The sequence below is a fragment of the Monodelphis domestica genome, chromosome 7 (genome assembly GCF_027887165.1).
Source record: "Monodelphis domestica isolate mMonDom1 chromosome 7, mMonDom1.pri, whole genome shotgun sequence".
In the NCBI taxonomy this organism is placed as follows: Eukaryota; Metazoa; Chordata; class Mammalia; order Didelphimorphia; family Didelphidae; genus Monodelphis; species Monodelphis domestica.
In genome coordinates this window covers 280,622,576-280,636,051 of record NC_077233.1, presented here as the reverse complement: position 1 = coordinate 280,636,051, position 13,476 = coordinate 280,622,576, and the positions used below count along the sequence as shown (strand labels likewise).

Below are 13,476 nucleotides of genomic sequence, written 5' to 3'. Positions count from 1 at the left end.
TTTCCTCAGGTGCTTCCTTGAGCCGCCAGGCTGTAGCTCAGAACTTGAGATGGTCAGAATTTGGGAACAGATGCCAGAAGCCACAACTGGAACCCACCTTCCTTAAGTGGGCCGCACGGAGGCCAGCAAGAATGAGCCTGTGGATCACAGCCATGCTTCGGAATCAGAGTTGGGATCCTGGAGCTGGAGGGGAACCAGAGATCGTCTAGCCCAACCTCATTGTACAAAAGAAGGAAGGGAAATATGGAGAAATGAAATAAGTGGCCCAGTCACAGCTCGTTGACGGCAGGACTAAGTCTAGGACCAAACCCTGTATCTTCAGATCCTACATCTACCATTTAAGAGGAAATGGTTTTTAATTCATTTATTTAGTCCATTTAGAACATTATTCCTTGGTTACAATAATCCCATTATTTCCCTCCCCCCCCCCCCCCTTCCCGCAGCTGACTATTGGGTATCACTTGTGCCCTTGATCAGAACCCATTTCCATGTGGTTGGTGCTTGCACTAGGATGTTCATCAGTCTCCATCCCCAGCCGTGTCCCCTCGACCCGTGTAGTCCAGCAGTTGCTTTTCTTGTGTGTTTCTGCTTCCCCAGTTTTTCCAGAGGAAATATTTTTCAGAATGATCTGAGCCTTCTTTGAGATGTGTGCTCTAGTCCTTACAATGACCTCACACAGTGCCCCCGAGCTGTGTACGCAAGAAGCACTTCAACGGTCACGGAAGAACTGAATTGACATTTGTTGCCCCATTTTACCTGGTTGAGAGAGTGTGAAGAGAAATGAAGTATCCCTGCTTCCTTGTTCTTCCCAAGGTAGTATTAGTCCAAGAAGTGTTTGTAGGAGTAAATTAGAGGCAGATGAGTAGATACGTATGTTGAGCTTCGTCACTCTTTGTCCTCTTGGACGAGGCAGGCAGGTCTGAGGTCTCGACACCGGTTTCCTTGGCTCCTGCTTTTGACTTCCACCTCTTTTGGTGTGTCTGTTCTCAGAAGGCTCCTCCATTACCCAGGATCCTGGCCCTGGATTTCTGGTGTCCCCATCCCTCACACTGCCTTGCCCAAGGATTGGACTCCCTCTGTCAGAGCACCCTCAGTCTTCCAGCCTATTTACTAGAGTTCATGCAGGCCCTTTTTATACAAGCTTAGGCTGGATACAGGTGCTTAATGCTGGCTGCTTTGGGATTTCTCGGTTGTTATTTGTTCAGGTGTTATTTTTACATCCTTGTTGGGGCATATGTGGTAGAGTAGGGCTCTTCTATTGCTTTTCATGTTGTCATCTTAACTGGAAGTCCAGGCTTTGAATATGAGGCACCTATAGGAAATTCTCTTTGAAATATCCCATGGAAATTGAGAATGGACCTCAGGAAAGAGGTGTCCCAAAAGTCTTGATGCAGTTTCTTTTTTTTAATCTGTCTCAGAATCAGTACTGTGTATTGATTCTGAGGTAGACGAGTGATAAGGACTAGACAATGGAGATTAAGTGACCTGCCCAGGGTCACAAAGCTAGGAAGTATCTGAGATCAGATTTGAACCCAGGACCTTCCATCTCTGGGCCTGACTCTCAATCCACTGAGCCACCCAGCTGCCCCCTTCATGCATGTTTAAACTTTGCCCCTAAAACTCCTAATGCAGCTTAAACAAATTGGTGACCTCATCAACCTGAAAATGCACTAAGACTTTTAGAACACTACCTGGTGCTTGAACTCTTTCCTTTTGGTCCTTTGCAGTAATCTTTCTTTAACCTGGAACTTCTGGATTTGAATGTGATGTGGCTGGGAGTTTTCATTTTTGTTACCTTTCAGGACACGATAGATAGATAGATTGATCCAAGTGCAAACTGACTAGAAATGAAAATTAACCCATCGGAGTGGATTCTGTTCCCTACTGGGAAAGTATAGAACAGAAATAGAAGGGGGGCCAAGATTAGGGGCTTGGTGAATACTTCCATATAGGGAATGTGATATGGATGATAATCATCCAGGAAGACTAGAAGGGCTCAGACAAGTAAGAAGTGAGGAAAGAACATCAAGGACAAGAAGAGGATGAACAATTTCAATGAATAGATGGTTAGAATTTGACAAAAGGCCTTTGGGTGAGATCACTGGCATGATTGGAGAGAACAGTTTTAGTTGAGTAATAAGGTTGGAACAAGATCTTAGAAGGTTGTGAACCAAGTGAAAGAAGAAACAAACTAAAAATATAGACTCCTTTTTTCTGGGAGTTTGATTCTGAAAAGGAGAAGCAAGGTAGGACTAATACTTGAGGGAATGGTGTGATCTAGTGAGGATTTTTTAAGAATAAGGGGAAATTTGGGTAGATTTATGGGTTACAAGGAAGGTACCAGTAAATCAGGAAAGAGCAGAGATTGGGGACATGGAAACTGAGAGGTCATGGTGAGGGACAAGAATGGGATGTGATCAAGGTAGAATGGAGAAGATCCTTATCTTTGAAGAGGATACGGGTCGTCTCTTCATCAGGAAACTGTAATAAAAAAATTCATTTGCTTTTTTCTTCTTGACTTTTCAGGATCCAGTAGCCACAGTAGTAGAAGTTGGATCTAAGCCAAAGAGCAGATGGAGGCCCCAGCCTTTGGATACTGTGGTATGTGCAGTCTAGGTGTTAGGTAGCTTTTAAAATATTAACTTCTGGTTTATTCGGTTATTAAGAGTGGTATTTCACTGTCTTTATGTAGAATGGAAACATGGTTAAGGCATCACTATGAGAGAGCTAAGAAAGCATCATTTGATGGTGATAGGATCTTTTAATATGGTCCTGCCTTAGAAAACAGTAGTTCTCACACACTTTTGATTCAGAGTTGGATCCAGAGGAGTTAAGGTCTAGGGCAAATCACACTCAATCAAATTCCTCACCCAATATTCCTACCCCTTTTATTTTTACAAAAGTGAATTAAAATGAAACTAAAGACAAATTTGCATATGAGAGAAGTCACATAAACATTTAGCCTGAGAAGTCAAAAGTGGGGTGGGCTTAGTGATGGTAGGGTTTTATGGACTAATTTCATGTATATATGGGAGCCTCAAAACTTTTTAGCACTAGATTGGCATATCCGCCTCTTTCTCTTGTGGCAGGTGAAATCTGAAATAACTAAGGAAACAAAGGTTCACGCTTCTGAGTCTATAAACTATTAAGAAGTGAATGCCAATTTTACAACAAATTAGGACTGTGTTTGGTCGTGGATCCTCAATACAGATTTTTATGTATTAAAAGAAAACAAACAATATAAACCAGGACACAAGATTAGGTAAATTAGGGTAGATTAGGGAGAGCTAACTTGAGAAAAAGAGGTGTCCTACTCCCCTACAAATATCTGTATTTAGTACAAGGAACAACTAATTGACCAGTTTGGGGCCCATTTTCAGATAAGACATCTAGGATGCTTGAGATGTATAATTGTGAGAAAATTTCTGCATCAGTCTTTGGATCTGACTGGTTTCTGCTCAGCATAATGTAGGTCCTTAGTGAGGGGTCTTTAAGCAACAAGTAGGGGTGGTCCAGCTAACCAGCCACATAAGGCTAGATTCAAATAATTCAGTAAAGCGTTCTCACAAGACAAATTGGACTAGACTCATAACTGAATAGAAAGGGAACTGAGCTAGATCCACAACTGAGTCCCAAGATGGAGTCAGTTTGGTCCACGCAATTCCCATGATTCTCATATTCTACAAAACAGCATGTCAGTGAAGTCTGTCTCTTCAGGTCACCTTCATCCAGTCTCCCATCTTAGATTCAAGAACAGTCTTGAACCCTTACTTAAAAGGCTTTTTTTAAGTTCAAATTTATTAACATTTGACCCCTACAGAAATTTCCCTTCTGCTCCCAATATCCCTACATAATTTAAAAGTCTTATAATAAATAACCAGAAGAGAGCAGAACAAGTCTCACACTGTTCATTAAGAAAATGATTCTTTCATTGTTCATCTGAGTCTCATTCTAGTTCTTTCTCTCTCTCTTTTTTTGAAACCTTTACCTTCTGCCTTAGTATCAATTCTAAGACAGAATTACAGCAGGGCTGGGCAGTGGGGGTTAAGTGACTTGCCTAGAACTGCTGATAATGCTGCTACAAGGTCTGTATCCCAAAGAGATTTTTTTTAAATAGGAAAGGACTTGTACAAAAATATTTGTAGCTGCTCTTTTTGTGGTAGCAAAGAATTGGAAACAAAAGGAATGTTCATCAGTTGGGGAATGAATGAACACATTGTGGCATATGATGGTGATGGAATACTATTGTACTATAAGGCGTGATGAACAGGATGATTTCAAAAAGAACTGGAAAGACCTGTGTGAACGGATGCGGAGTGGAATAAGCAGAACCAGGAAGACATTGAACAGAGTAACTACAATATTGTGGAACCATCAAATATGATAGACTTAGCTACTCTCACCAGTCCAGTGATCCAGAATAATTCTGAGGCACTTATGAAAAAGAGTGCTATCCACTTCCAAAGAAAGAACTGTTGGAGGAGGAATGTAGATGAAACCATATGATTTTTCACTTGTTTATTCGGGTATTTGGTGTGGGGTTTTGGTTTTATAAGATTAATTGCTTACAGAAATGAACAATATGGACATATGTTTTGCAGGATAATACATGTATTACCCAGATCAAATTGCTTGCCATCTCTGGGAGTGGGGAGAGGAGGAGGGAGGGAGATAATTTGGATCATTTAACTTCAGAAAACTTATGTGGAAATTTATTACATGTATTTGGTAAAAAATAAATAAGTTTTTTAAAAATCAGAAGCAAGTCAGGTTAGAAAAAAAACTAGGAGGAACTTTGTGGGGGGGAAAAAGATACTTTTGTATAATTGTATTCATATAGTTCCTGGGAGTGTCTTGACAGATAAAGTGTGTGTGTGTGTGTGTGTGTGTGTGTGTGTGTGTTATATACCAATACCTTATATTGGTTCTAAGGCAGAAGAGCAGTAAGGGAGGTTATTATCCTTCTAACCTGCCATGTACTTTCTTAAAACCAGTAGTGTATTTTATTTCTCTGTGTTTACAAGTGTGAGAAAATAATAACTGCAGTGTTACTGATTAAACAGATTGTCTTGGAAAGATGACTTTTCTAGTTATTTTACTCTAATTCATGCAATGGTTGTTAATAAGAAATTTTTATTCATGTAACAGGAACTTGAGAAATTGGCTTCTCGAAAGTTGAAGATAAATGCCAAAGAAACGATGAAAATTGCTGAAAAACTCTATACTCAGGGGTAGGTATTATGAAATAAAGAGAAAGGGTTTAGAGTACCTTTACACGTACTCCTTATTTAAGAAGCAAACCTCATGGTGAAAAACCTGAGGGCCATGTAGTTTTCACAACTCTTCGCTAGAACTAAAAATCTAGTTGTTAATTATTTACTCTTTCTATGAATGCTGTTCTTTGACAATTACAAAATAGCTCTACTTAGAACCTGAGGAAAAAGTGGCATATTATATCTAATTCAAGAATAGCTATAGAATCACAGAATTTCAGAGCTTAAAGGGAGCTTAATGCCTTAACATGCTTTGTCCCACATGCGTCCCGAAATAGTCTTCCTCCTCCCCGTTATATCCTAGAATCCTCTCCCCCACCCACCCCCGCTCCCAAGACTGCTTTGTATAGATTTTGTATTTATTTACTTGTGGGTGGGTGTTGTCTCTTTTTTTCTTCCTAGAGAATGTAAGTTTTTTGAGTGTAGAGACTAGTTTATATTTGTCTTTGTAGTCTCCGTGCTTAGGGCAGTTCAGTCCATGCTGAGTTCTATGAAGGGCTTGTTGAAATGCATTAAGAGAGATCACTTCACCTGAAAAATGAGGCAGTCAGAGATTCAGTGGTGGAATGGAAAACCCAGGAACCTGGGATTGAGTCCAGCGGGAGGCCCGGGCAGCGGTCCAAAAGAGACCCTAACCAGGATCTTTGACTGCCCCTTGATAATGATGTGTCAGTGTTTCCTCTGCAAACCTGCGTATCTTACACATCTAAAAGCATTACTCTTTGAAGGGATCCCGAAGCCTCACCGGGCTGTGCTCCGTGACGCCCAGAATGTTAAGAACGTTTAGACTAGATCATCTTGAAGGTATCACCGGGAGTTAAGTGAGCTGCCCAAAGGCCCAGGCAGTGTCTTGCGGAAACGGAGCCAGTGAGCTTCATTTGAGACGATTGTTTGCTGCTGCCACGTGTCTTTCCCAGCCCTCCCTTTACTTCTTTGAATTCTACTACTTGATGAAACTCTTGCGGCTTTTTACTACGTTAAAGAACTACATTCCAGAATCACTCAGAATTTAGGTCTGCCCGAGTGTCCTGTTGAAACTCAGCTTGTCCTGTTCAATACGTCTTTTCTCCAAGTAACATGTTCTTCTCTGTACGTGCCTTTATCTGCCATTGGCGCTCAAAAGTTGATACTTCCATTACGCCACTCTTCCTCTTGGTGATTCTCCATTGGCCATTAAATAAAATCCAAATTCCTTCGGCCAGTATTGAAAGCTCCTCATTCTTACCTCACCATCCTCTGCTAGCTAGACTGGAATTGTGATTTCTTTTTTTTTTATTTATTTAGAATTTTTTCCCATGGTTACATGATTCATGATCTTTCCACTCTTCCCTCCTCTCTCCCAGACCTGACAAGCAACTCCACTGGTTTATACATGTCTCATTGTCCCAATATTTCCATATTATTCATATTTGCAATAGAGTGATTTAAAATTTTTATTTAATTAATTATTTTAAAATATTTTTCCATAGTTACAGGATTTATGTTCTTTCCCTTCCCTCCTCCCTTCCCCCTGGAGATTTGTGCCTTTAATAAAATTTGTCCCTTTCATAAAATTGTTTGATGAAATTGTGCCTAGAATGCTTTTTCTCAGCTGCTGAAATCCCAACTATACTTTAAAGCCTTTTCCAAATGCCAATTCCTTCATGAAGAGTTCCCTGATCTCTCCCCATCCCACTGCTGGATAGGAATGGTTTTTTTTTTCTCTCTTGGACTTCATTGTCTTTTATAAGACTACATTCCTCTGCAGTATGGTAAGATCAATGAGGGAAGAGACGTCTTAATTTAATATTTTTAAGATTTATTCCAGTGCCTCATGAGATGGGGGTAACCTTGGTTTTTAAAGGCTCTGTATTCAGCTCAAGTTTTGACAGGTCTCATCACGGTAAAAGCTATTATAAATATCTGACATATTTGTTGTCCAAAGATTGATTATTTGGGCTTGGTTTAGAGAGGCTCATCATGTCGGTGACATGATCAATTGCTTTGAGCCTGAGCAGCTTTTAAGCATTACTAAATCCTATAGGAAGGAAAGGGCTGATTAAGCCTGATAAAAACTGTGGGTCTTTAAAGTATTTGGGGATAATTTAGCGTTTCCCTAGCAAATTGCACTGCATATACGTAGTAAACATTTCATAAATATTTATTGAATTCTCTATGACAGGCCAACTAGCTATAGTATCAGCTGAACCCTGACTCTGTCAAGTTGTTATGTTCTATAGATGCCATTTGAACTAGTTCAGAATTGCCTATAAATATCTATTTTCCTTTATTTTAAGGTATATCAGCTATCCTCGAACTGAGACAAATATTTTCCCCAAAGACTTAAACCTGACAGCTTTGGTGCAACAGCAGATACATGACCAACAATGGGGAGCCTTTGCTCAGAGAATTCTAGATAGGGGTGGCCCGACCCCACGTAATGGGAAAAAATCTGATCAAGCTCATCCTCCCATTCACCCCACCAAATACACTTGTAACCTGCAGGTAGGTCTAGACAAGTTCTATTAGTCATATTCTAAGAACTAGGCAGCCAGGTGGTGCAGTGGACAGGGTACAAGCCTGGAGTCAGGAAGACTCATCTTCCTGATTTCAAATCTGGCCTCAGATATTTACTAGCTGTGTGACCTTGGACAAGTCATTTAACCTTGCTTGCCTCGGTTTCCTTATATGTCAAATGAGTTGGAGAAGGAAATGGCAAACCACCCTAGTATGTTTGCCAAGAAAATCCCAAGCAAGGTCATAAAGAGTTGGGTATGGCAGAAAAACAAAAGAGCGCTCCCTGTATCATCTAGAATGCCTTGATGTGGCTGTGTTAAATAATTGCATTAACACTTTCTCTATGGGCCCTTCTGGAACTTTGAAATAATTTTTTAAACAGTAAGAAAGAATTGAAAGCCATAATTGTCTCTATTTTCAGCTCTACCATATTAGATCTTTCTGCCCATCCTAGCACATCATGTAAGCACTTAATAAATGCTTGGTGAATCCATTTGGATTGCTTATCCCACCTTTTCAGTCTTCCCACTACCCCTTAATATATATTCTCTGGCCTCCCTTTGGATTTTTGTTGTTGTTTGGGTTTGTTTGTTTTTTACTCATATAGAGTTGCTTTGTTTTGGTTTTTTATCAAAGATTTTATTTTCCCAATTAAATCTAATAATAATTTTCATCATAAATTTTCCAAAATTGTGGGATTCAAAGCATCCCTTTCCCTCCCTTCCCTCCCCCCACTTAGAGATGGTAAGCAATTTGATCTTGGCCATACGCGTATTGTCATGCCAAACCCACATCCACATTGTAAGAGTGCACGCGTACAAAACCAAAGCCCCAAAATAAACCATAAAAAGCTGATGGGAAAGACAGTGTACACCGATGTGCATCCATCTGATGCAGTCCTTCAGGATTGAGATTGGGCTCCCTTTTGTAACCACCTCTGTCCCTCGGCTTCCTGCTGGAATACCTTGTTTCCTGCCCTTTGCCTGTTCAGCTTCCCCTAAGACCCAACGCAGGTCTTGCCCCATTTTCTAAACAGCCTTTTCTGATGACTCCTAGCACTGAGATCTCTCCGTTTTCTGGACTTTTGTACTTACAGTCAGTCCCATGTTGTGTATGTTGTTACGCGCGACATTTATGTATAGTATTCAGTTGTTCAGACATAGCTGACTCTGTGGCCCTGTTGACCATATCATGCCTGTATCCTGGGGTTTTCTTGGCAAAGGTACAGAGTGGTTTGTTGTTTCCTTCTCCAGTGGATTAAGGCAAAAAGATTGTGACTTGTAAGTGTCTGAGGTCAGATTTGAACTCGGGTCTTCCTGATTCCAGGCCGAGCACTCTAGCCACTAGCCACCCAGCTGCCTCCATGTATATGTGTGGTTATTACCAAGTATGCCAAAGCACACATGGCTGATACGGTACGTGTTGTTCATATAATCGGCTCCGTACGCTGCATTTATTGTCTGATGTGTGCACGCTGGCTTGTAGGCTTCTAGGGGGCAGTGAGCTGCTGGCGGAGGCGTTTCTCCCGCAGTTCTCGCCATGCCTCGCACAGTGTCGAGTTCGTAGGTTCTCGGCCAGCATCCTGTGGTGCAAGCGATGAATGACGAGTAGGAACGTGGCGATGTCGGCTCAGTCTCTCGTGAAATGGAAACCTCACGTCCAGTTGTTCTGTTTCCTTTAACAAGTGAGACAGACCTGTGGGTAGACGCAGTGCATACCTGCGACTGTTGGTAACATGAGCTGAACTCCATTTCGTTTTCCTTTTCAATCAAATGAATCCCTGAAGAGAGAGATGAAATGAGACGGTTCCATAGCTTTGTTTTAGATTGGTTCACTCTTTTTAGGACTTATTTGGATTCGTTTTCTTCTAAAGGAATCTTAGATTAGATTTCTAAGGTAAATCTTAGGCATCTGAAGGTCCCGGTTTGTTTTTCCACATTTGAACATAGAGTTGGAGGGAATGCCGTACCAAATGGTTGCATGATTTTTCATTAAAAAGTTAAAGAAGGGTGGCTTTTAATCAGTCTCTCCACCTTTTTTTTCTTATTAGGGAAATGAACAACGACTGTATGAGTTTATTGTGCGTCATTTCCTAGCTTGTTGCTCTGAGGATGCTCAGGGACAGGAAACAACTGTGGAGATTGATATTGCTCAAGAACGCTTCGTTGCTCACGGTCTCATGATTCTGGCCAAAAACTATCTGGAAGTTTATCTATATGACAGATGGAGTGACAAGGTGGGTTCAGTTAACACACACATTCATCAGGAACTAAATGTTTTTAAACCCTCGCCGTCCATCTTAGAATCAATACTGTGTATTTGTTCCAAGACCGAAGAGTGGGGGTTAAGTGACTTGCCCAGGGTCACCCGGCTAGGAAGTTTCTGAGGCCAGATTCTCCTGCCTCCAGGCCTTGCTCTATCTACTGAGCTACCTGGCTGCCCTGCTTTACATTTACTTTTGATCCTGCCCCCTCCTGTCTCCTAGGGTTTGGGGTGAGGAAAGAACAAGAGGGAAACATATAAATAAATTCTGACTCATTGTTTGGGAAGGGTAGGAAGGAATAAGGGTTTAGGAATAAATTTATACTTATTCTTCATTTAAAAGCTAATATCCATAACTCTCTAAACTCTGTTACTAAGCTGAACACTAACTTCCCAACATCCACGCCTCACACCAGGAGTCCAATCAAAACAGGGCCAGGATCTCAAGTGGGTAGATGCCCAAGCAGGTCCAGAGATCTTCTCCCTGATGCTGCCGGCAGCCAGGCCAAAACCTCTTTCCTCCGCTGGTCACAAGAGAAAATCCGCTTCTAGTCTTGGGTCCTTCCAGCAAAGGAGTGTCTGAGACGACGACCACTGTTGGGCATAGACTCAGGTCCCCAGGCTCGGGCTCCCATGGGACCCCCAGGCTCGGGCTCCCGTCCGTCGTTCTCCAAGGTTCCCATCTCCGATGTTGCAAGCCTTTCATCCTGTATCGCCGTCCTCAGCCAGGCGGGTCCAGGAGTCACCCCCGCCCCCCATCTGAATCTCTTCCTGTCTGTTGGCTCCCTTGCTCCGTAACCACATCCTGGGCTCCTCCAGCCTCATCTGAGTATTCTCAAAATACTGACCTACACTTTAACGGCCAAACTCCCAGAACAAGCTGTTCCTACTCGCTCACTTTTCCACCCTTTGCAGTCATGCTTTTAGCCTTATTGTGCAGTGGCTGAAACGGCTCCTTCCCGTGACCAGTGACTTTAATTGCTCAATCCAGTGTCTTGTTCTCAGTCCTCGTATTTCTTAACCTCTCTGAAGCAGCCAGTATTGCTGACCTGGGCCAGGGGAGGATCACGTGTTTGGCTGGGGGGAATCGTTCCTTTGCTGTCATTCAGTAGGAATGAGTGTTGTATTTTGTCAAAGGCTTTTTCTGCATCTATTGAGATAATCATGTGATTTTTGTTGGTTTGCTTTGTTGATGTTGTCAGTTATGTAGATGGTTTTCCTAATATTGAACCAGCCCTGCATCCCTGGTATGAATCCTGCCTGGCCATAGTGAATAACCCTTGTGATGACTTGCTGGGGTCTTTTTGCTAGTATTCTATCTAAAATTTTTGCATCTATATTCATTAGGGAGATTGGCCTATAGTTTTCTTTCTCTGTTTTTGACCTGCCTGACTTTGGGATCAGTACCATATTTATGTCATAAAACGAATTTGGTAGAACTCCTTCTTTGCTTATTATGTCAAATAGTTTGTATAGTATTGGGATTAACTGTTCTCTGAATGTTTGATAGATTCACTTGTGAATCCATCTGGACCTGGAGATTTTTTTTTTAATTCATACCTTCTGTATTAGAATAGATACTGGTTCTAAGGCATCAGGACTAGGCAATTGGGAATTAAGTGATTTACCCATAGTCACACAGCTAGAAAGTATCTGGGTTCACATTTGAACACAGAACCTGCCATCTCCATACGTGATTATCCGCTGAGCCACCTAGCTGGCCCTTAAACAGAGACTTTAAGACTGCATGTTGGTTGACTGAACTTGGTTTTAATTTATTTTTGATAGTTTAATAGGTGTGTAATGGTAGTTTTAAATTATTTTGTTTTAGATGCCTCTAATAGTGAGCTTTTACATTTTTAGCTATCCTTCTCCTTAAGCACCTTGCCCTCTGTTATGCAACGTGTCCACGTCATTTCCCATGCATCGTTTGGCTTGACTTCATGAATGTGGCACAGGTCACTTGATTAAAAAAGCATTTGACTACAGACTGTTCCTGTTTCTGCCCACAGTTACATGATTCTTGTTCTCTCCCTCTCTCTCCCGAAGTTGATAAGCAATTCCACTGTATTATTATATTAATGTTTATTATATTATATACATTATATTAATATGTATTATATATTAATTCAAGTATTATCACAACCTATTTCCATGATTTTTGTAATAGAGCAGTCTTTCAAAAACCAAAACCCCACATTCAATACCCATATAAACAATGAAAAATCAAATGTTTTTCTTCTGTGTTTCCGCTCCCACAGTTCTTCCTCTGGATGTGGATAGCGTTCTTTCTCATAAGACCCTCAGGATGGTCTTGGGTCATGGCATTGCTGCTAGTAGAGATGTCTATCCCATATGTCGTCCCACAGTGTTTCAATTACTGTGTAGAATGTTCTGCTGGTTCTGCTCATTTCACTCCATATCAGTTTGTGTAACAGACTGTTTATTTTTCAGATCATTCCTGTCTATGAGAAAGGCTCCCGTTTCCAGCCAACCACAGTGGAAATGGTGGATGGTGAGACCAGCCCACCCCAGCTCCTCACCGAAGCAGATCTCATTGCCCTCATGGAGAAGCACGGCATCGGTCAGAAATCTTTCTGGTGTCATGTCAGGGAATTCTGCCACAAGTGGGCATTTCCTTTAGCCAAAGGGGATCATGTGTTTGGCTGGTGTGGAATATTTCCTCTCAGCATTGTGTAGAAAGTCTAGAATCATAAACTTTTCAAAATAAAAGACTTGTAAAAGCTCATCTAGGAGTGCTGAGATGGCTCTCAGGCCTAGAGATGGGAGGTCCTAGGTTCAAATGTGACCTCAGACACTTCCCAGCTGTGTGACCCTGGGCAAGTCACTTGACCCCCATTTCCACTCTTCTGCCTTGGAGCCAATACATAGTATTGATTCCAAGAGGGAAGGTGAGGGTTTAAAAAAAAAAAAAAGCTCTTCTAGCCCAATATCCTTGCTTTACAGATTGGGAAACTGAGGCCCAGAGTGGTTATGTATATATCATGTATATATGTCTAGGAACTGGAAAATTCCAACAGATTTCCACAAATTAGAAACTTTAGTAGGAGCTTCACCATTGAGATAACTGATTTTATATTGTTTGATGTTATAATCATAGAATTCCTCTGAATTACTTGCATATAGGCAGTGGCAGAGAGGTTTATACTTTTCCACGCTGTCTTATATTAACACTGTGTCAAGCAGTTCATGCCCACAGCTTGTGGCTGGATAAACTTCCTGGTCAGTTGCAGTGGCCTGAGTCACTCTTCTCCAGCTGACTTCCCATAAAGAAACTCTCCCTCCCTGAGCCTTCCCCAGGCCAGGGATCACTTAGTGAACCCTGAACTTCCCTGTATCTGGATCCAGTTAGGACTGCTCCCTCCATGTCTGGCAGCTCATAGTTCATTTGTAGGACATTTCACTTCCCGGGTGAGTCTATTCT

The 13,476-nt window shown here is 41.6% G+C and overlaps 1 protein-coding gene across 1 annotated transcript in view; it reads left to right on the top strand.

Moving 5' to 3' along the window:
- Positions 1-13,476, top strand: part of TOP3A (DNA topoisomerase III alpha) — a 37,573-nt gene that overhangs the window by 14,111 nt on the left and 9,986 nt on the right. Inside the window, 5 exon segments of the mRNA XM_056803926.1 lie at positions 2,527-2,601; positions 5,149-5,231; positions 7,550-7,757; positions 9,820-10,005; positions 12,486-12,615. Of these exon segments, the coding sequence (XP_056659904.1) occupies positions 2,527-2,601; positions 5,149-5,231; positions 7,550-7,757; positions 9,820-10,005; positions 12,486-12,615 (682 nt within the window).